This window comes from Dipodomys merriami, unplaced genomic scaffold (assembly GCF_024711535.1).
Source record: "Dipodomys merriami isolate MVZ:Mamm:240054 unplaced genomic scaffold, mDipMer1.0.p SCAF_3, whole genome shotgun sequence".
Taxonomy (NCBI): domain Eukaryota; kingdom Metazoa; phylum Chordata; class Mammalia; order Rodentia; family Heteromyidae; genus Dipodomys; species Dipodomys merriami.
In genome coordinates this window covers 74,795,844-74,822,600 of record NW_027204492.1, presented here as the reverse complement: position 1 = coordinate 74,822,600, position 26,757 = coordinate 74,795,844, and the positions used below count along the sequence as shown (strand labels likewise).

Sequence of the window (26,757 nt, the reverse complement as noted above, 5' to 3'; positions counted from 1 at the left end):
GGCCCAGAGTTCAAGCCCCATGACTGACAAAAACAAAAACAAAAACAAAACAATATATGGTAGTTATGGTCATTTGCATCTTGCTACTTGGATGGCTGAGATTAAGAGGATTGTGGTTTGAGGTTAGTCTAGGCAAACAGTTTGACCTCCTCATCTCAATGACTAAAAATCTGGGTGTAGTAACATGCACTTGTCATCCCAGCTATGTGGGAATCACAAGTAGAGGATTGCCATCCAGATCAGCCCAGGCAAAGCAAGATGCTATTTGAAAATAATTAAAGCAAAAAGATCTGGAGTGTTTGACTCCACTAACATAGCATCTGTTTAGCCAAGCACAAAGCCTCATGTTCATATAAAAAGTGAAATCCAGTACATCTTTTGTGGAGGGGTTAATTTTAAAAAATGTTATTGTAAAGATGATATACAGAAGGGTTATAGTTTCCTAAGTCCAGGTAATCATGCATTTCTTTTTGGACAATGTCACCCCTTCCTTTGCTCTCTCCAAGTTTTTCCCTCTCATCCCTACCTACAAGTTTTATAGTTAATTTTCAAAATAGTGTCTAATGGGTACCTCTAGAAAGCCAGTACATCTTAAAAGTCAAGAAAGAGTGCTTAAAGTAGTCAAGTGTTCAAGGGAGATCAAACAGACCTTTAGAGACAGGTTGACTTGGGATAAGCCCTGAACATGTATATGCCTGATATTCTTCCAGAAGTTTTGAACCTCTTTGAATCTTAATCTCCCTGTAAATGGCTTCAATTTCATATATCCAGTAAGATGTTTATTAAAGTTAAATGTGTTCAATTACACAAATGTCCTGATATTTAGCCTGCAACAAGCATTTATTAAGTACCATTTCCTTTCCCTCTCCCTTTTACTTGGTTAAATGAGCTCCTTTGCAATAGCGCCTTCTCTGACTACAGCCTCTCCTAGGTCCCCACAGGAACCCTCCAAAAGTTTGCATTTCTGCCTTTCTTTTCTCTACAGGTTCAAGAGTATAGAGAGGCTCTTGATGCAGTGCTCATCAAGGGTAAAAATGGAGTCCCGCTTCTACCAGAGCTATACAGTGTTCCTCCCAACCGGGTGAGTTGACAAGGGAGGAGCCATAGCTCTGTAAGTCTGCTTCATTTAAGTCAAACAATTTTCATCATTTGCTTATAGATGTAAAACAGCTGAAATATTATTTCATTCCTTTAGAAATAAATTGTAAGACAATCTCAATTACAGCACTGTTGTGCAGTGAGAAATGGTCAGGGCCAAACCTTAATTCTGAGAATGAGATCAGTAGGTGGAAGCAGAGTGATATTCTGTGCAGGCTCTCAGGATTTGCTCTTTCCTGCTTTGCGGACAGTACACCAGGATTGTTTGAGTATAACAGGCCTGGAAAATGCAGTATGTCTTGTCTTCATTTTCCCAATATGCCAGTTGAATATATCATTCATTGTTCCTGTTCTCCACTGTGAAAGAGCATTAAACATGGGGAGAGGTAGTCGTCCTTTCTGGTAGGGATGAAGTATCTAAGAGTTTGTTAAAAAATAGATTTCAGGCCTCCCTCATACCTATTCAACCAGGATCTTTATTTTAGTAAGATCCCCAGGGACTTTATGTGCATTACAGTTTGAGGAGTGTGTGATTTCTCAGTGCCTTGCCTGGGTGACTATCTAGGTATCCCACACTGGGCTTTTATTGTGTAGTATCAGCCTTGTATTACCTCTCCTCTTGCCTTTTCATCTGTTCATCTAGGTTGATGAAGAATATCAGAATCCTCACACTGTGGACCGAGTCCCCATGGGGAAGTTGCCTCACATGTGGGGTCAGTCTCTGTACATTTTAGGAAGCTTGATGGCAGAGGTAAGAGGAAATGTCAGGGCTTTCCCAGCTTTTCCTGACTTAGTCACCATATACATCAGATTTGATAGTAGTTCACAAGAATATCTTTTTCCTTTTTGTACTTTGCCTTAATTATAATTTCTTTTCTAGGTTCTCAGAATGGGGAGCATGGCCAGCACTTGGCAAACATCTCTTGCTCCCTGGCAACCATGTCCCTCTTGCCCCACAGGATTCCCTAATTTTTCACTGTTATTTGCAGCTGCTTAGGAATCAAGCTCTAGATCTTTCCCTTGAAAACTCCTCCAACGGCCGGACACCAGTGGCTGATGCTTGTAAATCCACCTACTCAGAAGTCTGAGATCTGAGGATTTCAGTTCCAAACCAGACTGAGAAGGAAAGTCTGTAAGGAACTTATCTCCAGTTTTCCACCAAAAATGTTAGAAGTGGAGCTGTGGCTCAGTGATAGAGCTCTGGCCTGAGAAAAAAGAAAACTCAGGGACACCCAGACCCTGAGTTAAGCCCCAGACTGGCACAAAAACAAACAAACAACAACAACAAACTCCTCTTCAGTGCCTTGTGTGGTGTGTGACTCATGAATGCACTTGTGCTTAGGTATTGAATTACTGTTAATAGATTAAGGTATAATCCTTACAAACAATATTATGTTTTTCATTCAGTTAATTGATCATTTTAGGCACTCTTGACAAGTGACTAGGAACATAGTGATCTCTTTGTTTTGTTTACTTTTAATAAGAACCTCTCTAAATGTTCCCTATGTCACATTCTGTTGAGACAACCTTTGATGAAGCACTTACTTCTGCATGCCAAGCTTTTTCTGTTTTGGAAAGAAAGGTGGTATTAGGGCTTGAACTCAGAGCCTCCCAGTTGCTTGTCTTGCTTACTCACAGCTGACACTACCACTTCAGCCACACTTCCAGACCTGCTTTTTGGTGGTTAATTGAAGCTGCACTAGCATGCCTTGCACTGTGATCCTCTAGATCTCACTCTTCTGAATAGCTAGGATTATAGGCATGGACCACCAGTTCCTGGCTCTGTGTGGAGCTTCTTTGTGCCATTTTTATCCTACACAGAAGGATTGTCTTTCTCAAAAGTATTCTGTATTTACAGGCAAATATATTTCCTAACTATACGTTATTTTCATGCAATTATCCTGGAAGATCTAAGTTTGTGACTTGGCTATGCTTTCTGAGACAGATTCTTTGACTTCATTATATGTGACCATATAGTCACAGTTTTAGTTTTTGTTTTTTTTTTCCCTACGACCATGTTTTATTATCTTTACTTGACATGATTATGAAACGCAGTAATTGGCAAAATGCTTTGTTTAAAGTTAGTCTTTCCTGGTGAAATCCTCATTCAACTAGATTAAGTAAAATAAAAAAGGATATCTAAGGCATTAATAAGGATAAAAAGGGGGAGTTCATCTTATTTCATAAAATATAGAATCTCAAGTGAAAAGATTTCTGCTTAGCAGAAAGCACTGGAGATACACACTGAATCAATGGCTTAAAATAAGCATTGTGGACTGATTATCATAATGTGTATCATCATATCTATATACAGAGAAGATAGAGTAATAATCAGAAACTTTCTGTTTCTTTATAATTTTTATCGAACTGACTTCCAAAATAAAGTATTTTGGCAGCCACTAGTAATAAACTAGATAAAATTTATTTGGATGTGAATTCCAGGAATTAGAACATTTTTATTCATGGAGGACATTTGGTACTTTTCTAATAATACCTCCCCTAAACCAATAGTTTTATTTATTTTGAGATCTAATAGATTTTAAATTTGAGACAGTCTCTCTATGTAGCTTAGGCTGGCCTTGAATTTGCAATCCTTTTGCCTTTCTCAAATTCTGGGGTTACAGGCGTGTGTTACCACACCTTGCCTTGATAATGTCTTTTTGTCTGTGTGTGTGTGTGTGTGTGTTTTCCTAGGGATTTTTAGCTCCTGGAGAAATTGATCCACTGAACCGTAGGTTTTCTACTGTACCAAAGCCCGATGTTGTAGTTCAAGGTATGTATTCTTATTCCCTGATTCAAGACAGAGGTTTTTTTGGCCAGTGATTTAAGTTTAGCCTTCATCTTTATTTAGTTAGGTTTCAAAAATATGTAATTTTTAGTTCATTTTGGTTTCAGAATTACTGATAATCAAACAAATGAAGGACGAGTGATTTTAGAGGATTCCAAGATACTATGTGGCACTTTATATTCCTGGAAACTTTTAATTGTTGTGACATTTTAGCTTTCTAGTTACCTGTTTTCTCTTAAACACCTTTTCTGCTAGAATTCCTTTTTATAACCTTCTACTGGTTCTGTACCTACTCTCATATTCTAATAGTTCTGTATTTACATATTCTGTATTGGTTTACTAGTGCCACCTCCTAGCATTATCTCATTGGAGAGTACGTCTAAGATCTACTTTTTTCCCTAATAATCAAGTTAAATTTGAGGTCATCTCCTTATTGCAAAACTGTAGATAAGTTTTTTTTTAACATATGAAGACTTCTAGTCTCAGTACTTAATTACTAAATATCTCTACCACTGATCTCTTCTCTTTTCATCCCAATCCATTTACCTCTCCTAAGAACATCAGTTCTTTCTCCTTTGCTTATAACTTCCAGTGGTAGCACCATTGGCCTAGTTTCCTAGGATAAAAATTTGAGATTATTGTTTTTTTAATTATTTATTTTTATTAAGTAGTTGTAACAGAGAGGTTCCAATTCCAGAAGGCAGTTTATGAGTACAATGCATCTTGATAAATGTCATCCTTCCCATCATTCTCTTCCATCTTTCCCCTTCTTATCCTCACCCGTGTTACATAGCTCCATTTTCACATAAAGTACATTGAATATAATGACTCTATTTGCTTAATGTTCCTCCTTCCATTTATGCTTGAGATGGATTTTGACTCTCCAACATCACTATATAGTATAGTATTAAGCCCTTCTGTGATGCTTCTTTAAAATATCTCTAGATTTGATTCTATGGGGGAAAAATAATCCTATTTTCTTTTTTTTTTATTGTGAAAATACTGTACAGAGGGGTTACAATTACATGGGCAAGATAATGAGTACATTTCTTATCAAGCATTGTAGCCTCCTCCTTTGTTTCCCCTTCCCATCCCTTCCCATCCTCCCCTGCCCCCCCCACCCAATCCTCCCCGCTCCCCCCCCACCCTCCCTCCTGCACCAAAGTTGTAAAGTTTGTTTTCGACATAACGACTTGTACATCTCATTGTTGCAATGGGTCCACCTGTATCCCTATTTAAACGATTTGTTTTTCCCCTTCCCCTCCACAAATTATACCGACATCAAATATCCTATTTTCTTTTTGTTGTTGTTGTTGTTGTTGTTGTTGTTGGTTGTGAGTCTTGAATTCTGGGCCTGGACATTGTCACTGAGTGCTTCAGTTCAAGGCTAGCACTCTACCTCTTGAACCACAGCACCACTTCCTGTTTTCTGGTGGTTAATTGGAGATAAGAGTCTCTCTTGGACTTTCCTGCCTGGCCTGGCTTTGAACCATGATCCTCAAATCTCAGCCTCCTGAGTAGCTAGGATTATAGGCATGAGCCACTGGTGCCTGGCAAGAATCTTATTTTTTAAAGCTTCCTATACTTGTAATTCTATGTGTTACAGAGGCTTGGCTTATCACTGTCTTTAACAAGCATTTGATAAAGACCATTATGCTTCCTTTCCATGAGAAAGCTTCTTCTGCATTGAGGCTTACACTCAGCTATATTGATGGCCTAGTTGCTGTAATGGATTTATTCATTGAAGACGTAGAGACTGAGCTCACATCCTTCTTCCTCCCCAAATTCTACCATAAAAATTATATTTTAGCATTGACATAGATGCCATGTGACATTTTTAGTCTCAAGATTCTTGGATATCCATGTCTCAAGTACCTTATCCTTCTACTCTACTCACAACAAAGATCAAACTTTGGGATCATTTCACCTTATATAGCTATATTTCCAGTATTCTACTAGGCTCATGTCACTTCTTTTTATTCTTCTTTCATTCTTTTCCCTTGTGGTACTAAGATTTCAGTGCAGGGCACTTTGCTTGACAAATGCTCTACCACTTGAGCCATACCTCCAGCTTCTTTTGTAGTTGAGATTATAGATAGGTATATACCACCATGCCAAGCTTTTCTTTTTACTAGTTGTAAAGTAGTCTTGCAAATTCTTTTACAGAGACTAGCCTTGAACTATAAGCTTCCTGATCTTCACATCTTGAATGTCTAGGATTAGAGGTGTACACTACCATACCTTCCCATTATACTTGTTTCTGTTTTTTTTTTCCTCACTTACTCTTCTTGACTACATGGTTGATCAGCAAAATGCCTCACTCCTCAATGCATCACAATACTGTTAGATGTATCAGAAAAATTGTAGCCCTAAGCCAATCTTACAGTCTGTATTTTCTTTTTTTAAATTTTTTAAATTTTTATTTTTTGTGAACATACTGTACAGAGTGGTTACAATTACATGGGCAAGATAATGAGTAAAGTCTGTATTTTCTTTCCTTCCTTCCTTCCTTCCTTCCTTCCTTCCTTCCTTCCTTCCTTCCTTCCCTCCCTCCCTCCCTCCCTCCCTCCCTCCCTCCCTCCCTCCCTCCCTCCCTCCCTCCCTCCCTCTCTCTCTCTCTCTCTCTCTCTCTCTCTCTTTTTCTTTCTTTCTTTCTTTCTTTCTTTCATGCCATACAGAGGAGTTACATGGGCAAGATAATGAGTACATTTCTTTATTTTATTTTATTTTATTTTATTTTTTATTTTTATTTTTTTGGGTCCGGTCATGGGGCCTGAACTCGGAACCTGGGTGCTGTCCCTCAGCTCTTCAGCTCAAGGCTAGCACTCTACCACTTGAGCCACAGCACCACTTCCGGCTTTTTCTTTTTGCTTATGTGGTGCTGAGGAATCAAACTCAGGGCCTTATGCATGCAAGGCAAGTGCTCTACCACTGAGCCACCTTCCCAGCCCCAATGAGTACATTTCTTGACCAGTTTTTGTTTTGTTTTTTTGTTTTGTTTTTTTGGTCCGGTCATGAGGCCTGAACTCTGGGCCTGGGTGCTGTCCCTCACCTCTTTAGCTCAAGGCTAGTACTCTACCACTTGAGCCACAACACCACTTATGGCTTTTTTCTTTTTTGCTTATGTGGTGCTGAGGAATCGAACCCAGGGCCTCATGCATGCAAGGCAAGCACTTTACCACTGAGCCACCTTCCCAGCCCCCAATGAGTACATTTCTTATCAAGCATTGTGGCCTCCTCTTTGTTTCCCCTTCCCCTCCTTTCCCACTCTCCCCCCCCCCCCCCCCGCCAAAGTTGTGAAGTTCGTTTTTCGACATAATGACTTGTACATCTCATTGTTGCAATGGGTCTACCTGTATCCCTAGTTATTCTATCTCTGACCAGCTAAAGCTATTGGAGAAAATATCAAATGAACATACTGTAGTATTGAAAAGACACAGATTCCAAGTCAACCTTCTCTTAGCCCTTGTTGCTATCATCATCCACATTTTTGTCCTTCTCAAACACTAATCCAAACAACTTCTGTTTTCACCTTCTATCCATTGTTGAGCCTAATTCTTAGCATGATTTGTGCATGATTTGTGCCTGATCATTATATTCTGTCAGCTTCCCAATCCTCCCCACCCTAACAGTCATACTTGCCCTTCCCTCCTTTTCTGTAGTCTCAGAAAAAGCTTGTACTCCTATTGAAGCCCAACTTCCCCTTCTGATATATGATGCTATTCTCTTTCCTGGCCTTTTGTGGAAACTTACTCAGGTAAAATATTCAAAATTTGCCACTCTATTTTTGTTGGGTTTTTTTCATCTGTTGACATGTTCATCTTCCTGTAGTTATCCAACTAGTTTTTACTTTTTTTGTCCAAACTTCTGTCTGTTTCATATTCCATTCATTCTTCTCTCCTTTATAATCTGGTTTATTACTCTGAAAATGTTCTTGATGAAGTTACTAGTGACCTTTGTGTTATCAATTTCAGTAAATATTTCGTATCTGTATCAGTGGATATTTCAGTCTATTTATCATTATCTTTCTGAAAACTCTTAATTTCCATGTTGTCTGCCATGCCATGTTCTCTTGGGGTTCCTTTAACCTATATGAAACACTGTTCGTTCTCATTGTATACTTACCCTTCTTCTCTTTGACACTTAACTATTGTTAAAGGTTTGAGTTCTGTCCTTAGCCCACTGCTCTGAAAATTTGCTTGTTTTTCAGCATCCTACTCCAACCTCCCTTTTCTCAACTTATTACTTGTTTCCTTACTCTCAGAAGCTGGTATCACCAGTTATGCCATAGAGCAAATATAAAGCATAAGAAACTTCCCATCCTATTCTTAATATTATATTCTACATTTTCTTCTCTCATTTCTATGTATTTTCCCCTTTCTGTGTTAATGACTCATGAATATATAGCAACTTCCTCCTATTTATTTTTGTGTTAGTCCTGGGGCTTGAAATCAGGGCCTGCCTAGTTGCTCAAGGCTAGCTCTCTACCACTTGAGCCACAGCTCTAATTCCAGCATTTTGCTGGTAACTGGAGATAAGAGTCTCAATGAGGGGGCTGGGAAGGTGGCTCAGTGGTAGAGTGCTTGTCTTGCATGCATGAGGCCCTGGGTTCGATTCCTCAGCACCACATAAGCAAAAAGAAAAAAGCCAGAAGTGGTGCTGTGGCTCAAGTGGTAGAGCACTAACCTTGAGCTGAAAAGCTGAGGGACAGCACCCAGGTTCCAAGTTCAGGCCCCATGACTGGACCCAAAAAAAGAAAAGAAAAGAAAAGAAAAAAAAGTCTCAGTGACTTTCCTGACCAGGTTGGCTTATAAATTATGATCCTTAGATATCAGTTTTCCAAGAAGCTAGGATTACAGATGTGAGCCACCAGTGCCCAGTTTATAGCAGCTTTCTTTAAGATAGCCCCATTTGGATGTCTCTCATGCACTATCTATTCAGCCTGACTAAAATTAATCAACTACAACTACACCCTTCTGCTGTATCACACACACCTGCAGTTCCTCCTGTGTGCCAGTACACTCGTGGAATATTTCCAGTTCAAGTTTCCTTTTCTCATTATCTGCTTCCAAATTTGTTAACAAATTCTAGCTTCTTATGAAATACTTGTAAAATCCATCCAGTTTTCTATAGTACCAATAGCATGATCTTAATGTTGTCTATCAGCTTTACCTTCTTATATTACAGCAATAATTTGGGGCAGTACTGAGATTTGAACTCAAGGCCTCACTCAAGGCTTGGCAAGTGCTCTGTCACTGAGCTATACTTCCAGCCCTGTTTTTCAGTGGTCATCTTTAAGAAATGATGCCACTTCCTATAGAGGGATACACTAGGACTGCAACCTGCCTATTTTTGGCTTCCTGTAGTTGAGATGATAGATGTACACCATAGCATCTAGTTCAGTTGAGATGACATCTCATGGACTTTTCTAATGAGGCTGGCCCTAGAACCATGATCCTGACTCCTGCATAGCTTAGGATGATAAGAATGAGTCACTGTGCTCAGCTATGAGTTGGGAAAGGGCCTTGTGAACTTTTCTGCTCAGGCTGGCCTTGAACCACAATCTTCCCATTCTCAGCCTTCCAAGTAAATAGAATTGCAAGTGTAAGCCATGAGCACCTAGGTTATAGTAATAAATATTTTACTATTCCTATTGTCTTTAGTGTAGTCCAAGTATACTCTGCCCATTTACTCTTTTACTTAATAACTTCTGTTGCTCAGATGGAAGTAATCAGTTTATACTTTCTCAAGCCAAGTATCATCTTTTTAAGGTGCAGTTGGGTATGTTATCCCTGTGATTACAGCTCTGCAGGGGTTTCCCATTGTAGGTTTCCTTAATATTCCTTACAAGGATCTTTATGATATAACCTCTGGCCTTGGCTCATACTCATACTGAACAATCACAGTCCACATTCTGCTATGGAGAACTTTTGATGGACTAGGAATGTCTTTTGTGTGTGTGTGTGCTAATACTAGGGCTTGACCTCCAGGACTGGTGCTCTTGTTGGGAATTTCCACTCAAGTTTGGTGCTCTGCCACTTGCAATACACTTCCACTTAAACTTTTTGCTCTAGTTCTTTTATGCTGGGCTGGCTTTTAATCATGATTCTCAGATGTCAGACTCCTGAGTAGCTAGGATTACAGGTGTGAGCTACAAATGCCCAGCTTGTAGCCCAGTCTTAGAAGCAATTGCATGGTTGTGGCTCTGGGTTTAATCCCTGGCAACACACACACACACACACACACACACACACACACACACACACACACACACACACACACACACCACACACACACACACACACACACACACACACACACACACACACACACACACACACACACACACACACACACACACACACACACACACACCATTTGTATCTTTTATGATGGTGTAATCTATGTACCTTTCCACATCCCATTCCTTTTGCCACTATGTAAGGTCCTTTGTTGCCATGGCAATATTAAAATCTTTGTGGCTTCTCCCTAGTCTCCCCCTGTGCAAATGCACTTTTCATCTCTGGACCCAAGACGTTCAACTGGTATCCCCTTTCTATGTACTTCTTGGCTAACTTGTTGATTATTTCAAACGAATACATTGACTTTTTCAGTACACTTTTTCCTGAAACCATCCTTCCCACCTCAGACTGGATAGTTTTGGGCATATATCTTTTACCTAGGACCTTAATTTATAGTCAATTCATATATATTCCATTTTCATAACAATGTGATCTCCTTGGAGGAGAGACTTATTTTTATCTATTTCTATATCCCTACTACATTGCACAGTACCTCATCTATTTAGGTAATTAGTAAATCTTTTTAATGAATGAATGACCACATGTATCTCCCTGGACTGTTATCATATACTATCACATTTCCTTTGCACATTTTCCTCTTACATGCTCATTTAGAAGCAATCAAGATGACATTATTCCCTCTGTAAACACAATATTTTATATACCCTGGCTCAGACCTCAACAATCTATTAACATGAGGTTGCAAAAAAGAAAAAAGACCAAAAGAATAATAACACATAAAAGTGAAGTAGCACTTTGTTAACTAGACTTTGCCTGCCCTTGCCCCCTGCCCAATACTGATTATCTGGAATGGGGCAATTGGTTCATGCCCATGAACTCATTAGCATACAACTGCTGACACTAGAAGAGCAGGAGAAAAGGAAATGTTTGACCTTGGTGCTTAGTATCAAGCCAGCCAAAGTCTTAGTTGGGATTATTGTTCCCTACCAGAGCCAACCCACAGAGGGAAAGAAAAAATATGAATCAGAGAGCTAACTTGACCTCTTCCTTTATGAATAGGCCTAGCACTTCAGTGACAAGGCTGTAAGTGGAAGAAATGGGAGCTATGCAGGCTTAGCAAGCTCTGGGTCTAGAGAAGTATTACCTCCCATTCCTACCCCTCTAAAACTCTTCTAAAATTTTAATACCTACAGACTGTTGTTGACTCCAGTCTTTACCCTCAGTTTACCCCCCTTCTATGGGGAAAATTTCTGTCATTGGGATATTGTTTATTGCTCCCATATAACCAGATGGCATTAAGTGTACAGACCCAAAAGAGTCCAGAAAATCAATTTTTACCAATGCTTTGGAAACCCTCTCACCATGGTTTATTTCCCATTTAAGCATGGAATCTCAGCTAGAATGAAAGTGTGCTATTTTCTGGAAGCACAAAGGTATTTAGCCAAAAAGCACAGAATATTACCCGATTCATCTGTTTCCTTTCCAATTTAAATAATCTGAAGTACCTGGGAAAATCTAAGTTCTTCAGTAGCTGTTTATTTCTTCCTCTTTCTCCCCGCCTCCCCAACTAAAAGAAATTATGTGACCCAAAGTTTTTTTAGTTACCTACTGAAATAAAACCTTTTTTGACCACATCTTTCTTCATTGTAGTCTCCATTCTAGCTGAAACTGAAGAAATCAAAGTCATTTTAAAGGATAAAGGAATCGATGTGGAGACCATCGCTGAAGTATATCCCATCAGAGTCCAACCAGCTCGTATCCTCAGCCATATTTATTCCAGTTTAGGTAAGGAGAATAGCGTACCTATAAAGTCAAAGCATTTCTTAATAAATTTCTGTACACTTATTTCCTTCTTGATCTTGTATTAATTTATTAAACTGCTTTTAAGAAAGAATTTATTCTCTAGGAACCACTTTTCTACACCTGTCTTTACTGAGTGAGCATGGTAATTTTAGGTGTGTTTTATGAATCCTTTGGTACATAGGACATGGATATTTTAAGACAACATATCTTTATTTCAAATGCACACTTAACTAATAAGTCCTTTACTGTCTTGGAATTTATACTTCTGTTTTTGACACATGCTAATTTTATATAGAGTGATAACTATGAAAATTTTTCAGGTATTTTAATAATTCATCATGTAATGAACTAGTTGGTAATACAAAAATTCCTTCAGCTAATACCTCATTTTATCAGTACTCACTTATTTTATTTTCTGAATTTAGCGGTGGACTTTCCATACTAAATAAATTACTGTGCCATTAGCTTAAAGAAAAACAAGCTGGGTGCCAGTGGTTCATGCCTGTAATCTTAGCTAATCAGGATGCTGAGACCTGAGAACTGTGGTTCAAAGCCAGCCCAGGCAGAAAACCTGTGAGACTCTTATCTACAATTAACAAAAATAAAGTTGGAAGTGGAGCTATTTCAAGTGGTAGAATGCTAGCCTTGACCACAAAAGTTCCTGCCCAGGCTGGCTTTGAACCATGATCCTCAGATCTCAGCCTCCTGTGGAGCTAGGATTACAGGTGTGAGTCACCAGCAGCTGGCTTTTTTTATATTATACATACTTCAGTACAATAAAAAAGAAACCAGCAAAGGAAAGATTTGATATTAATTTCAGGTCATATTGTACTTTACTGAGTGGGTGTGGCATATGACCAAAGTATTAATACTTCCCGAGTTCTCCCCTGCCCCATAAGTGAAACCTCTCTAAAAGTATAGCATATTGATCAGAATAGCAATGATAAAATAAAGGGTAAAATTAAATACAAAAGAAAAATATTTTCGAGCCAAAAAAAAGAATTAGTAGGACTTCTGGTAATATTGACATGAAAGGATATTTAATATGCATTTTGGGAGGAAAAGTATCTAATAACATGTGTAGTATTATCCTGTGTAATTAAATGAACTTTTTTTTAGTATGTGGATAAATTTATAAATTTCATTATAAGAGGTATTGCAACAATAAAAGAAATTCAACTACATCACTTATAGATTTCAATTTTAAAATGTTAAACTGTGGAAACAAGGCATTTAAGGGAATAAGGTGTATTTATGTTTCTTTATATATGCATACATCTATCTGTATGTGGAAAGTATTTCTTGCTTTGATTTGTGCATTAAAAATATCTTGGCCAGAAGTGGTGCTGTGGCTCAAGTGGTAGAGCACTAACCTTGAGCTAAATGCTGAGGGACAGCGCCCAGGCCCAGAGTTCAAGCCCCGCGACTGACAAAAAAAAATCTCTTGACCATATCTCCATTTTACATCAGGGTGCAACAGCAGAATGAAACTCAGTGGACGACCCTATAGATTCATGGGAGTGCTTGGAACTTCAAAACTATATGACATTCGGAAGACTATATTTACTTTCACTCCACAGGTGGGCAACATAATCTGAAGCCTATATTAAAATGGTTGGCGAGGGAGAGAGATTGCAGAAATGAGAAATGAAGCATTTAGTAGAATTGGGCTAAGTCAGAGTTTCACATTGCCTTGCACATATTAAGTTGCTCACTAACTATTTGTTAAGTTAAAGTCAAATGAACTTGTAGCATCAAATTCTGCCAAATAACTGTGACTAGAGATTTTTTGTGACAGAACCCAGTGCCCTGTACATGCGAGGCAAGCAATGTCACTGAGCTACATTCCCAATTACTAGAGATTTTAACAAATGCTATAGTACTTTCAAAGCTCCCCTTACTTTTAAAAGTTAAGCTAAAACTGATTTTGCTCTTTATAAGTGAAATCAATCCTTTTATTCAGCTACTAAGTTGTATATTTTCTTTGGGTAGGGGCCTTTTCATGTGTATGAAAATGTTTAATATCTAATAAGCAAAGTGTTATTTATAAGATGTTATTTATATATTTTGTTAGTTTGACATTTAAACCTACATTATAGTAGCAAGTAAGCTCAATTATATGTGTATATAGTGAGAAGAAATGATTTTCTGGAATAGAAAGTGGGCATGCTGGCACACTCCTGTACTCTTAGTACTTGAGAGGGAGAGGCAGAAGGATCACAAGTTCAAGACCAGCCTTTGCTACACAGTAGACCCTGTCCAAAGCACTGAAAAGCTCTTTGGTAGAGCACTAGCCTTACCTGCAGAGGGTATTTCATTCTATCTCTAGCACCAGAAAAAATATGTGTGTATAATCATATATGTGTGTATACTCCTTGTTTGTTATCTTACATCTGTAATAGTGCAGTGGAGGTAGATATAGACAAAAGAGTAATGGATCCTGGACTCCATTCCTGCCCTTACATTTACTAGCCAGATATTTTTTTTTACTACTCCATGCATTGTCTGAGACTTGTTTTCATCTACTAAAAGAAGAAAAGCAAGCCTGGCCTGATGGTGCTTATCTGTAATCCCAGTACTTGGAAGGCTGAGGCAGGCAACCTGGGATACACAGTAAGACCCTATCAAGGAAGGAGGCTGCTACATGGTGGGAAGGATGGAGTGGAAGGAGGGAGTAAGGAAAAGATGAATGAAGGACAGGAGGGAGGAAGAGAGAGAGAGAGAAAGGGAAGAAAGGAAGAACCTGTATATACTTGAAAAGATTGGTAAGCCATGGCACACTTTGAAAATGTCAATATTTTTTTCCAAGTCTTTCCATTTCCTAACAAATGTGGAAATGTCATTCTTTCTGATGGAAGGCACAGAATTCTATTGTGTATGTATACCACATTTTCTTGATCCATTCATATACTGAGGGGCATCTGGTATGTCTGAGACAAGCAGAAATGGTCAGATAAGTTGATGTTAAGCAAAATGAACCCCAAGATAAGGATTCAAATGTTTTTTTTGCTATTGTTTCTAACATATTTATAAGATATTTCTTTGTTCCTTTGTATGTCCCTCCCCCATGGTATAACCCGTTTTCACTGTATTTGATGTTGGTATAATTTGTTGAGGGGAAGGGAAAAAACAAATTGTTTAAATAGGGATACAGGTGGAACCATTGCAACAATGAGATGTACAAGATGTTATGTAAAAAATGAACTTTACAACTTTGGCGGGGTGAGGGGAAGAGGGGGGAAAATGGGAAGGGATGAGGCAACAATACTTGATAAGAAATGCACTCATTACCTTGCTCATGTAATTGTAACCCCTCTCTACGGTATTTTCACAATAAAAATAAATAAATAAAATAAAAAAGAAAATGTCAATATTGCATATGTATCATTTGACTGCTATGTACTTGGGGAGTTTAGACATTAAATGGGAGTATTGTTGCTTTGGTGACATCTTGTATACCTTTTGAATATATGAATATTTTTTCAGTACTAGAGTTTGAACTCAGGCACTCATGCTTGCTAGGAAAGGGGCTCTACCACTTGAGGCTGGCCCTCAGCTTTGGTTATTTTTTGAGATTGAGTCTCAACTTTTTTGAAACCCCTGGACAACCCTATGGCCCCCCACAGAGCTGAAATTGCAGATACACCTCCCTCAACTTATTGATTGAGATATAATTTTTGGCACACACTGGCCTTGAACTGTCATCTTCCTTGTCTGACAGAATATGCACACATTTTAAAACACTATTTGATAAGTTATGAGAGAACATTCTTCTGAATGTTTTTCTTTTTCTCAGTTTATAGACCAGCAACAGTTCTACCTGGCTCTGGACAATAAGATGATAGTTGAAATGCTCAGAACAGACCTGTCTTACCTCTGTAGCCGCTGGAGGATGACAGGCCAGCCCACCATCACCTTCCCCATCTTGCACACCATGCTTGGTAAGGGCCCAATGCTCATGAAATGTGTGGATTTTTTAAATAAATCATGTATTTAGTCCTTTACCATTATAGAGTTAACGATGCGCTGCTACTTATGACTTTTTCTTTCAGCTATTCCTATTAGTTCCTTTTTTGTGCCAGGCAGTTTTCTGAGCACTGAGAATGATACATGGGATAGGTGAAGTGTTTTTTTCCTCTCATGGAGCTTGTATTTTAGAAAATGAAGACAGACAATAAGTATGAAACAATTGCATGATAATGTTTTAAAAGCTTGAGAGCCATAATTAAAAGAAGCAGAAAATAACTTGGTTGGGGACTACTTTAGATAATTGATTTCTAAGGCAGTTTGCAGAAAGTATATTCATACAACTGTGAGTCAGATCTCAGCCTTCTGAATAGCTAGGATTACAGGCATGAACCACTAGCTCCTAGTTCATACTGTGTGTGTGGGGGGGGGTACAGGCATGAACCACTAGCTCCTAGTTCATACAGTGTGTGTGTGTATGTGTGTGTGTGTGTGTGTGTGTGTGTGTGTGTGTGTGCGCGTGTGTGTGTGTGTGTGTGTTGGTCGTGGGGACTGAACTCTGGGCCTGGGTGCTGTCCCTCAGCTCTTCAGCTCAAGGCTAGTGTCCTACCACTTGAGTCATAGTGCCACTTCCATCTTTTTTCTGCTCATGTGGTGCTGAGGAATCAAACCTAGGGCCTCATGCATGCGAGGCAAGCACTCTACCACTGAGCCAACTTCCCAAGCCTCATACAATATTTTTATAGACAGTTATACCACATATTTTAGTATTACAGAGCATCAGGATTTCTTCACAGCTGTGTAAAATTTTCAAAGGTATTCACATTTCTGATACTAGTCTCTGTAATTTTTTTGAGACAGCGCTTTCTATGTAGCCCAGAGCAGTTTCAAACCTCCTGAGTTCTAGAATTACAGGTATGTGTTATCATGCCTGGCCTAAACATCAATATTTTATAGTTAGGTTCCTAGGTTTCTCTTTCCAAAGCCTGTCTAACTAAAGTAGTAAAAATCTATCAGGGAAAAAGTGAAATGGCTTTTCCTTTTCCTTTTTTATTTTTGGCTGGGCTTCCTGATACTGCTTCTTTGAAACTGACTGAAAGGCTTTATTGTTTCCTCAGTTCCTGGAGGACTCAAGCCAATATTGTATCCACTGTTCTCTTTCTGTGTCTCCACTGTTGTTTTCAAAGGTCTGGTTGTACAGCCAAAGTACACAGATTTTTTTTTGCCAGTCCTAGGGCTTGAAATCAGGGCCTAGACACTGTCCCTGAGATTCTTTTGCTCAAGACTAATACTCTACCACTTGAAGCATAGTGCCATTTTCAGCTTTTTCTGTTTATATGGTACTGAGGAATCAAATCCAGGGCTTCACACATGCTAAGCAATCACTGTATCACTAAGCCACATTCCAAGCCCAGTACACAGAATTTCTGTTCATTAAAGACGAATCCTTGATCATAAATCATTCAAAAATCCAGACAGACTGGTAGGAAATTTATCACATCTCTAAAGTGCTTAATAATAACTAGAATTGAAGAAGTAGGGTAGTCTTTTTTCTTTTGTCTTTCTTCTTTAGTTAGGACAAATAAGTACCCTCTTTTGATGTTGGTCCTGGGGTATGAACTCAGAGCCTGGGCACTGTCCCTGAGATTTTTTTGCTCAAGGCTAGTGCTCTACCACTTGCACCACACCTCCACTTTGGACTTTTTTGGCAGTTAAATGGTGGTAGGAGTCTTCCTGCCTGAGCTGGCTTTGAACCACTATCCTCAGATCTCAGCCTGAGTAGCTGGGATTACAAGTGTGAGCCACCTGCACATAACAATAAGTATCCTTTTTGGTGGCAGTACTGGGGATTACATTTCAGGCCTTTATCTTGTTAGGTAGGCATTTTACCACTTGAGCCACGTCTCTGGGTCCTTTTCACATTGGTTATTTTCAAGGTAGTGTCTTGCTTTATGTCTGGACTGGCCTGAGCTTTGGTCTTCTGACTTGTGCTTCCCCATGTCACTGGGATGACAGACATGCACCAGTTTGCCCAACCATTATGCTTCTCCTAGAGGATAACTAAAACCAGACAGTGGTTGACAAAATGATTTTTCAAGTAAGATGGGAATAATGAAAGCTTTCTGGAATTATTAATAGTCAGAAAGTAAGAAAGAAGAAGAACAGGGCCTTAAGTAAGAGGAAAATACCACGACTGAGGCTCGTAGGAAGGAATGAGCCCTTGTAGTGACCAGCCAGAATACAGTGGGCTTTGGTTATTGTTATTCTAAACAAAACTGGAGCAGTTATTAGGATATGATTATGAATACCTTGTAAATAGGCAGAGATGTTTAACACAAAATTTCTCAGAAGGCTGAAATTCTCAAAAGTTTTTGAGTAAGGAGTGCCATGATGAAAGTGAAGTTTAAGAAGAAATATTGGCTAGTGATAGTACTCATTGTAATGAGAAGAGACTGATAGCAAAGAAATTGATCCACATATGAGGTGAACAGAGCATATCCTGGCTAAGTGACATTATAAACAAAGTAGAAAGAAAGATACAAGAGATTTTTTGATTTTGATTATAAATACAAAGTATATGAATGTCTCTTATGGAATCAGTTTTAGTTATTACAAAGAATAAATTAGAAGACACAAATAAAAAGAGAATATGCAGTATGTTCACATTCACAAAAACAGCCTTCCAAAATGTTTTATATGTATACACACACGTAAGCCAAATCTTGTTATGAGAGAGAATATATATGAAAGGACTTTCACAGAGCTCAGCACTAATATTGCTGTTGTTACTATTGTCAACATGCAGTCATCATTAAACCCTCTGTCAGCAGGCACTGTGTCATATACTTATGTTATATAAGATAATAACTTTGAGAAATTCTATTGTTCAAAGTCCCTTATTTTTATTCTTCATTGTTTTTGGTGTTCATCTAATTGTTAAAATGCAGGTTAGTCAATGAATAGTGTCTCATTTATACCATCATCACTAGAATGTAAGTTTGAATAATTCAGAGATTTCCATCTACTTCAAATTATAACCACAGATTGTTATAAAATTTTCTCCATTTCAAGATGAAGACGGAACTAGCTTGAATTCAAGTATCCTGGCAGCACTCCGAAAAATGCAGGATGGCTACTTTGGCGGGGCAAGGTTAGTGACCTGTGTTCTCTCTTTAATGAAATGAAATAAAATGAAACTTGGAAGCAGATTATAGTAATGGCAGACTTGTCATACCTCTTCTGTGTCTTCAACAACATAATCCTGTCCAACTCTTTGGAGCTAGTATTTGATAAATTGAATAAATCTAGAACTTCGATGTTATAGAGGATGGTTGAAAGGTTTTAACATTGCGTTCTTGGTCTAGATCTAAAAGCATTAGAAAATTTATTATTTAAAAAAAGTTTTCATGTTGTGGGGAAAAATTCAAAGTGACGACAATAAATTCCCATATAACATTCATCTAGAAACAAGGAAAATCAACACATTCTAGTTTCTTTAAAAAAAATTAAGCTAGTACTAGGGCTTGAACTCAGCACCTGGGAACTGTCCTTTAGCTTTTTTTGCTCAAGACTGACACTATACCACTTGAGTCACAGCTCCACTTCTGGCTTTTTAGTGATTAATTGGAGATAAGAATCTGCCCTGGCTGGCTTCCAACCTGAATCCTCAGATCTCAGCCTCCTTAATAGCTAGGTGTGCAGGCATAAGCTGCCAGCACTTAGCTCTAGTTTCATGTACATCCTTTAATCCTAACCTCCAACATCTGTCATTGATTATTCAAGCAAAATTTAGATTTCATATTGTTTTATATGTAAATACTCTGTTAAATCACCATTTACCTATTCCCATCAACTTCTAATTTAAACAAACTGTTCTCTTAGAAAGAAAGTTACTGAATTTCATGCTATTCTGACTGCTTTTCTTTCTCTCACCTATTGTCACACTGTGTTCTCACCCCTTGTTCCTCTCTTCCTCTTTTCTTACTTATTCCCTTCCATTGCACACACATATGCATACACACTAAATATGACATGTATATACATACACACACTTTTTGCTAAGAGGATTAGTAATAGATACCATGACTCTTTCATGTACTTTCATGTACTCTTTCTAAGTACTTCAGTTACCCTTGTCTAAGAACAAGAACATTACATCTAATTAATATGTTTTTAAAATTTTCTATTGGTACAGTGTAGTATCCCCCTTCTTCTAGAGGGGATACTTCCAAGGTACATCTAAAGGGTGCCTTAAACCTTAAATAAGATCTATAAATGGTACCAATAAAAGAATCACAGCTAAAGTAAAATAAGACAATTTTAATAATCTGTAGTAATAAAGGCTACTTAAAACTTATGATTCATTTATTTCTAAAATTTCCACTTAATATTTTTGAACAGCAGGTTCCTTTGGTAATTGAAACTTTGGAAAGGAAGCACATAGATAATAAGGTAATAGTGTGCCTAACATCTGATATAGAAGCCATATTCCAAATTATCCATTAAACCCAATATTGTTTCCCTTAGCTTTTTTCATTATCCAGATTCTAACCAAATATCACATATTAGCACTTGTTATATCTCTTTAGTATCTTCTAATCTAAAACAGATCTTCAGCCTTTCTATTAGTCTTTCATGTCAGTTTCATTAAATTTTGAAGAATGTAGATAGTTGTTTTGCAACATGGTTCTCATTTTAGAGATTTAGATTATGTGTTTTGGGCAGAGATACTACCTTACTTAAATTTAGGATCTTTTTTCTTAGGATAGAGATTATTCATTCAATGATTAAGAGAGAAACAAAGTGGAAACAAAGATTTTACTACTTACCGGTCTTGACAAGGGGTAATAAATGGTACACATAGATGCACATACTCAGAAGCCAAGTAGCATATGTTCACGTGTGTGTGTGTGTGTGTGTGTGTGACAGAGAGGGAGAGAAGAAAAGAGGAGAGAGCTTACACAACCCATAGGCTAATACACTTTTTGGATCCAGGTCATTATCCAAACTGTTTTTTCATGGGGAATTTTATTTTGTCGGTTGTGGGGTTTGAACTCTGGGCCTGGGTGCTATCCCTGAACCCTTTATCTCAAGGCTAGCACTCTACTACTTGAGCCACAGCGCCACTTTTGGTTTTCTGGTGGTTAATTGGAGATAAGATTCTCACAGACTTTCCTGCCCCAGCTGGCTTTGAACCGATCTCAGCCTTCTGAGTAGCTAGGATTACAGGTGTGAGCCACAAGCACCTGGCCCCATTGGGAATTACAATTGGTGGGTTTAAAGGAAATTACAGATCATGCTGCAACTCAGAAGTAGTCTCTGTGCAGTATCTTAACAGTATGTAAGGTGTGTGGGTCAGAAGAACCAGTCAGATAGATTGTTTCTGGCTGTCCCACAAGGAGATGGTCAGAAGAAAAAAGTTGTGTTAAGTCAGATATCTGAATCAGATTGAGTAACTAAGGGTAATGTAGAACTGGAAATTGTCAATGATGAGTGAAGCTTGCTTCAAGTATGAGAATGTTAAACCTATATTGAAAATATATATTGAAAGGTTATAAGTATTCACTACAATCTTTCTCAGGGATTGTATCAGGAGCAACAGTGTGAGATTGCTTTGTCACATTATAATTGAGGCTGACTTGATCCCTTGGTTAAAGTGGTATCTGCCACATTTCTCCTCATTTTTCCAACAGTCTGGCCAATTGGTGTTAGTATCCACTGATGCTTGCACAGATTAATATTGCTAATGGAGTTGTAAAATGGTGTTTATGTTTATATCACCCTCTGTACATTCATTAGTTTAAATTCTGATTTATAAAAAAGCTTTATCTTTTAAAATTTTTCCAGTTTTCAGGCAGGAAATTCCACGAGACTCTTATCTTCAGTTAACTGCCAAAAAGCCAGAAGTGGAGCTGTGGTTCAAGTAGTAGAGTGCTAGACTTGGGGAAAAAAGCTCAGGTACAGCATCCAGGCCCAAGTTCAAGCCCCAGGACCAGCACAAAAATATTGTACTTTAGTATCCCCATATATTCATGGATCCTTATATTACTCAATATGTTATGACCTATTCATATCATTATTTTACTGTTAAAATTACCCAATATCTAATTGGAGACTGTTGGCTCACACCTGTGATCCTAGCTACTCAGGAGACTGAGAACTGAGGTTCTTGGTTCAAAGCCTATCCAGGTGGGAAAGTCTGTAAGACTCTTATCTATAATTAACCAGCAAAAATCTGGAAATGGAGCTGTGTCTCATGCAGTAGAGTGCTAGCCTTGAGCAAATAAGCTCACGGACAGCAACCAGACCCTGAGTTCAAGCCCAGCGACTGGCACACACAAAAAATTATCTGAGATCTAACCATTAGCCCCTTCAAGCTAGCATTTTTAGAGAATTATTGCATTCCTTTCAAATTTTGTTTTTGGCAAAGGAAAGATATGACTTATAGTCTACTAAAATGTATCAAATTTTCAAGTGCCATCTCTTATTCAAAATGGTCTTGAGCAGTTTTTGATAATGTAGATGGCTCATTACGATTTATATTTATTCTCTTGGACAGGCAAGAACCCAACATAGCATATGTTGTGGAAAAAAGCAAAACTCGTATGGAAGATTGTGAACCCATACAGGTAGCCTTTCTTAAAAGGCCATTTAAAAACAGGTATTAGTGACCCAAAGCTATAATCCTAGTTACACAGTTTACTGAGATCTGAGGATGATTGTTCAAAGCCAGCTCATGCAGGAAAGTGTGTGAGGCTCTTATTTCTAACTAGCAAAAAGATGGAAGCTGTAGTTCTCAAGTTGTAGAATGCCAGCCTTGACTGAAAAAGCTAAGAGATAGTACCCATGTCCTGAGTTTAGGCCCCAGTCTCTAAGCCTGTCATTGTTTAAGTTGAATACTGTTTCAGAATGCCATGAAATTTCACTTTTCTTTATGAAAGTTATACAAATTGTGAATGATTTTTTGATGAAAAATTGAAAATTATCTTCTGTCATTAAGTTGGTATTTATTTTCTTCCATTCCTGGGGCTTGAACTCAGGGCCTGGGCACTGTCCCTGAGATTGTTTTGCTCAAGATTAGCATTCTACCACTTGAGCCAGAGAGCCACTTCTGGCTTGTTCTGTTTATGTAGTACTGAAGAATCAAACCCAGGGCTTCATGCATGCTAGGCAAGCACCTTACCACTAAGGCACCTTACTAGCCTTGTTTTTTTAAAGATTGGATTTTTGTTTTCTGTCTGCCTTCTAATTGCCAGAATTCAAACAGGAAAATTATCAGATTTCTTGACAACATCTTGCTGCACACACTTGAGCTTCATGGAACCTGGACCTGAGGGTAGGCTTTACAGTGAAGATGATGATGAAGAGTATAATGACCTAGAATCTGCTAACTGGATGGATAGCTCTGATTCAACTAGTAATGGTAAGGAGGCTCTGCAAAGCACTAACTGGCTACACAGGAACCCAGAATATTGTTTGTCATCATCCTTAATAATTCATGCTGCCAGCAGCTTCACTGTATACTCCCAGTCTCTTCAATACACCTAGATTTCTACTTTTGTTTGGCTTCACTTTTGTTCCCTCTACTTACCTTCAATTTCTGGTCTAATCTCCCTGTGGTGAGTGTGGAGTATGGACTTCCCCTACTAAGGTTAGGGAAGATTGCTTTCCTGGTATTGGATGTGGCTATTGATTTGAAATGGGAAGAAGTATTAGTAAGAGAGAAATTTAATCAGCTATGTAGTAAAAAAAAAAACATATTCAGTACTGCCCTTTGACATTAAAAAACATAAATTATGACATTTAGCTATATTTTCATATAGTATTAGAGGAATATATCAGCACCAATGTAGAGGTATGTTCATATTGAAAAACCTGTTTGGAATACCTATGGCTTCCTATGGCAAAATCAACAAACAGTGCATTGCACAACCAAACTAATGAGCTGCTAGGAACAAAAACATGATACGTTAAAGCCTGGCACTGGTGGCTCACAATGGTAATCCTAGCTACTCAGGAGGCTGAGATCTGAGGATCCCAGTTCAAACCCAGGATAGGCAGGAAAGTCTGTGAGATACTTATCTCCAATTAACCACCAAAAAACAAGAAGTGGTACTGTGATTCAAGTGGTAGAACCCTTGCCTTGAGCTGAAGAGCTCAGGAACAGTGCCCAGGCCCAGAGTTCAAGCCCCACAACCGACAAAAAAAAGATGATAAATTGAGAAAACATTGTGAAGCCATGAATTAGAATAGATGAGAAACACTGCTCAAAGGTGCTAAAAAAAACTGACCTATACAGGCCAAAAGCATTATTTTGGTTGAATCCTAAAGAGAAGGATCAATGTGAGAGAGGTGTGCTAGGCAATAGTGATGCATACCTGTAATCACAGCACTCAGTAGGCTATGACAAGAAGATTGTGAGATTGAGGTCAACCCTGATTTTTGAAAGTGCCAAAATTCACACACAAAAAAATGAATGATGTGATGGAGAAAAGGTCAATTTTCTCTCTTCTATGAGGTAGGAAAGGTGAAGTAATTTTTCTGTTTGAATTCAGCATTTGCCCACTAAGTACCTCTTCATTTACCTTGTATTTTTTGTAAGATAGAATACTTTTAATTACCTTGTTGGAAAACTACATTATATACCAAGCTATTTAATTATCATTAGTGATTAGTCATTTGTTTTGTCTATCTTGGCATAAAATACCTTAAAAATTATAGAATGATCTTACGTTGAGATTGTTTGCTAGTCCATGGGTTGTTATGTTTCCCATAGCACCTATTCTCTTATATTACTTACTTTATTTTATGCCAATCCTAGAATTTAAATTTAGGGTCTGGGTTCTATCTCTGAGCTTCTTTGTTGCTCAAGGCTAATGCTCTACTACTTGAACCACAGCTCTACTTCTGGCTTTTTGAGTAGTTTATTTGGGATAAAGGTTTCATAGACTTTCCTGCCCAGGCTGGCTTTGAGTCATAATCCTGAGATCTCAGCCTACTGAGGAGCTAGGATTACAGGCATGAGCCATCAGCACATGGCATTACTTTCTCACATGTCTCTTTTTAATGATATGTATTTAATCCTAGGACATTCAGTCACTTGTCCACCTCTGGGTTTATTCATGAGAGGTTTCACAATGGACATGTTGATTTCTTGTCAACCCTTCCATGAGTAGAGATATCTCTGCTCAAGTAAACTTGTGTTCAAGTTTAAAATCTTTGTCACTAGAGCCAGACACTGATGGCTCACACCTGTAATCCTAGCTACTCAGGAGGCTGAGATATGAGGATTGCTGTTCAAAGGCAGCCTGGGCAAGAAAGTTCATGAGACTATCTCCAATTAATCACCAGAAAAGCTGGAAATGAGACTCTGGTTCAAGTGGTTAAGCACTAGTCTTGAGCAAATAAGCTCAGGGACAGCACACAGATCCTAAGTTCAAGCCCCAGGACTGGCACACACACACAGTGTCACTATAATGCCACTGAATATGAGTTTCATTATTACAGTTCTGCTAGTTTTAATTAGTCACATCAGAGCACAGAAAGACATATGGAAAGATCACTGAATATCTTCCAAAACCAGATGCTACATGACAGACTTAGCTGGCACTGATCGCAGCAGTGTGAATTTCCAACTACAAACTGAATATTCATATGAAGCCTGAAATATTAAGCATCCTCAGAGCATATATCTGCTTCCATTACCTGCATTCAGAGATGATATCATAGAAGATTTATGGCATAGAAGGAGACCTAGAGAATAGGGACTATATTTACCTTTTTCAAACCTCAGCCCCTAGTACATTGCCTGATATATAATAACCAATTAGTATTTGGTGAACAATGCAAATGTGTGTCCAGTAGCCCTTTCTTTACCAATACCATATGAAGATAATATTTTCTTTAGTAAATGTAGCTGCTGCTTGTAAAATCTGTTTATGACTAGGCTCAGTGTTTGGTATAAAATTTTTGCCCTTCCCTAACCTCTCCTCACAAAAGCTTCCTCCTACTAGTGCTATTTTCACATAGGCACATGTACATACACAGACTGTGAATGCTTGTTCTGCCTGTTCTAGAAAAAGCTCATACTGTTTCAGTACCTTCACATTATGTTAGTAAATTTGAGGAACAGGTGGGTCCTAGTAAATGATCATAGTGTCTAAGTCTTAAATCTGTAAGGTTATTACAGTAATCACAAGCTTTGTTTCCTATGAGCTCTGAACAACCTTGTTCTGGTGCTATGCTATAGGTACAGTAGCCAGTCATGGTGATTGCTCAGATAGATTTTGAAGTAATTTAAATATTCATTTTTGTCTCTTCCCCCTCCCCGACTAACCTTGCAGTTCGCTGTGGTGATGAAGTTGCTTGTTATTTAGATCACCTCTTGGCACACACCGCTCCCCATCCTAAACTAGGTCCTACCTCACGGAAGGGAGGGATAGATCGGTTCCGAGCTGCTGTGCAAACAACCTGCGACTTAATGTCCTTGGTGACCAAGGCCAAGGAGCTGCATGTACAGAGTGAGTAATGGCAGGCACAGGAAGACATGAAGCCTAGGATGGGAGCGGTACATTGATTACACTGAAAAGCAGCATCTTGGAAAATGCCTACAACATATTACACACTCACATATTCCAAAAATAAATCGATTTGGGTGCAGTCATGTTATGGATAGTATTATGTAGTGAGAAATGGACTATATTTAATTTTAATATGTCAATGTAAAAAATGAATTGTCTTTCCTTTTGAAAAACTACTTCTTTGGAATTGATTTTGTTTAAAGAGAAACAGTCACAGGATAGTCATGCACTGGAGAGACAGTCTTCCTTAGGAACTCCG

At 38.4% G+C, this 26,757-nt stretch overlaps 1 protein-coding gene across 4 annotated transcripts in view; it reads left to right on the top strand.

Moving 5' to 3' along the window:
* The window catches only part of Phka1 (phosphorylase kinase regulatory subunit alpha 1), a 123,176-nt gene that overhangs the window by 44,858 nt on the left and 51,561 nt on the right, over window positions 1–26,757 (top strand). For 3 of the 4 annotated variants that reach the window (XM_070040344.1, XM_070040343.1, XM_070040346.1), the window contains exons 11-19: window positions 986–1,081; window positions 1,742–1,849; window positions 3,793–3,871; window positions 11,800–11,934; window positions 13,423–13,532; window positions 15,749–15,893; window positions 18,991–19,069; window positions 23,175–23,341; window positions 26,262–26,438. In XM_070040344.1, coding sequence (XP_069896445.1) covers window positions 986–1,081; window positions 1,742–1,849; window positions 3,793–3,871; window positions 11,800–11,934; window positions 13,423–13,532; window positions 15,749–15,893; window positions 18,991–19,069; window positions 23,175–23,341; window positions 26,262–26,438 — 1,096 coding nt within the window. The remainder of the gene's footprint in view (window positions 1–985; window positions 1,082–1,741; window positions 1,850–3,792; window positions 3,872–11,799; window positions 11,935–13,422; window positions 13,533–15,748; window positions 15,894–18,990; window positions 19,070–23,174; window positions 23,342–26,261; window positions 26,439–26,757) is intronic. The other variant, XM_070040345.1, reaches the window with a different exon arrangement.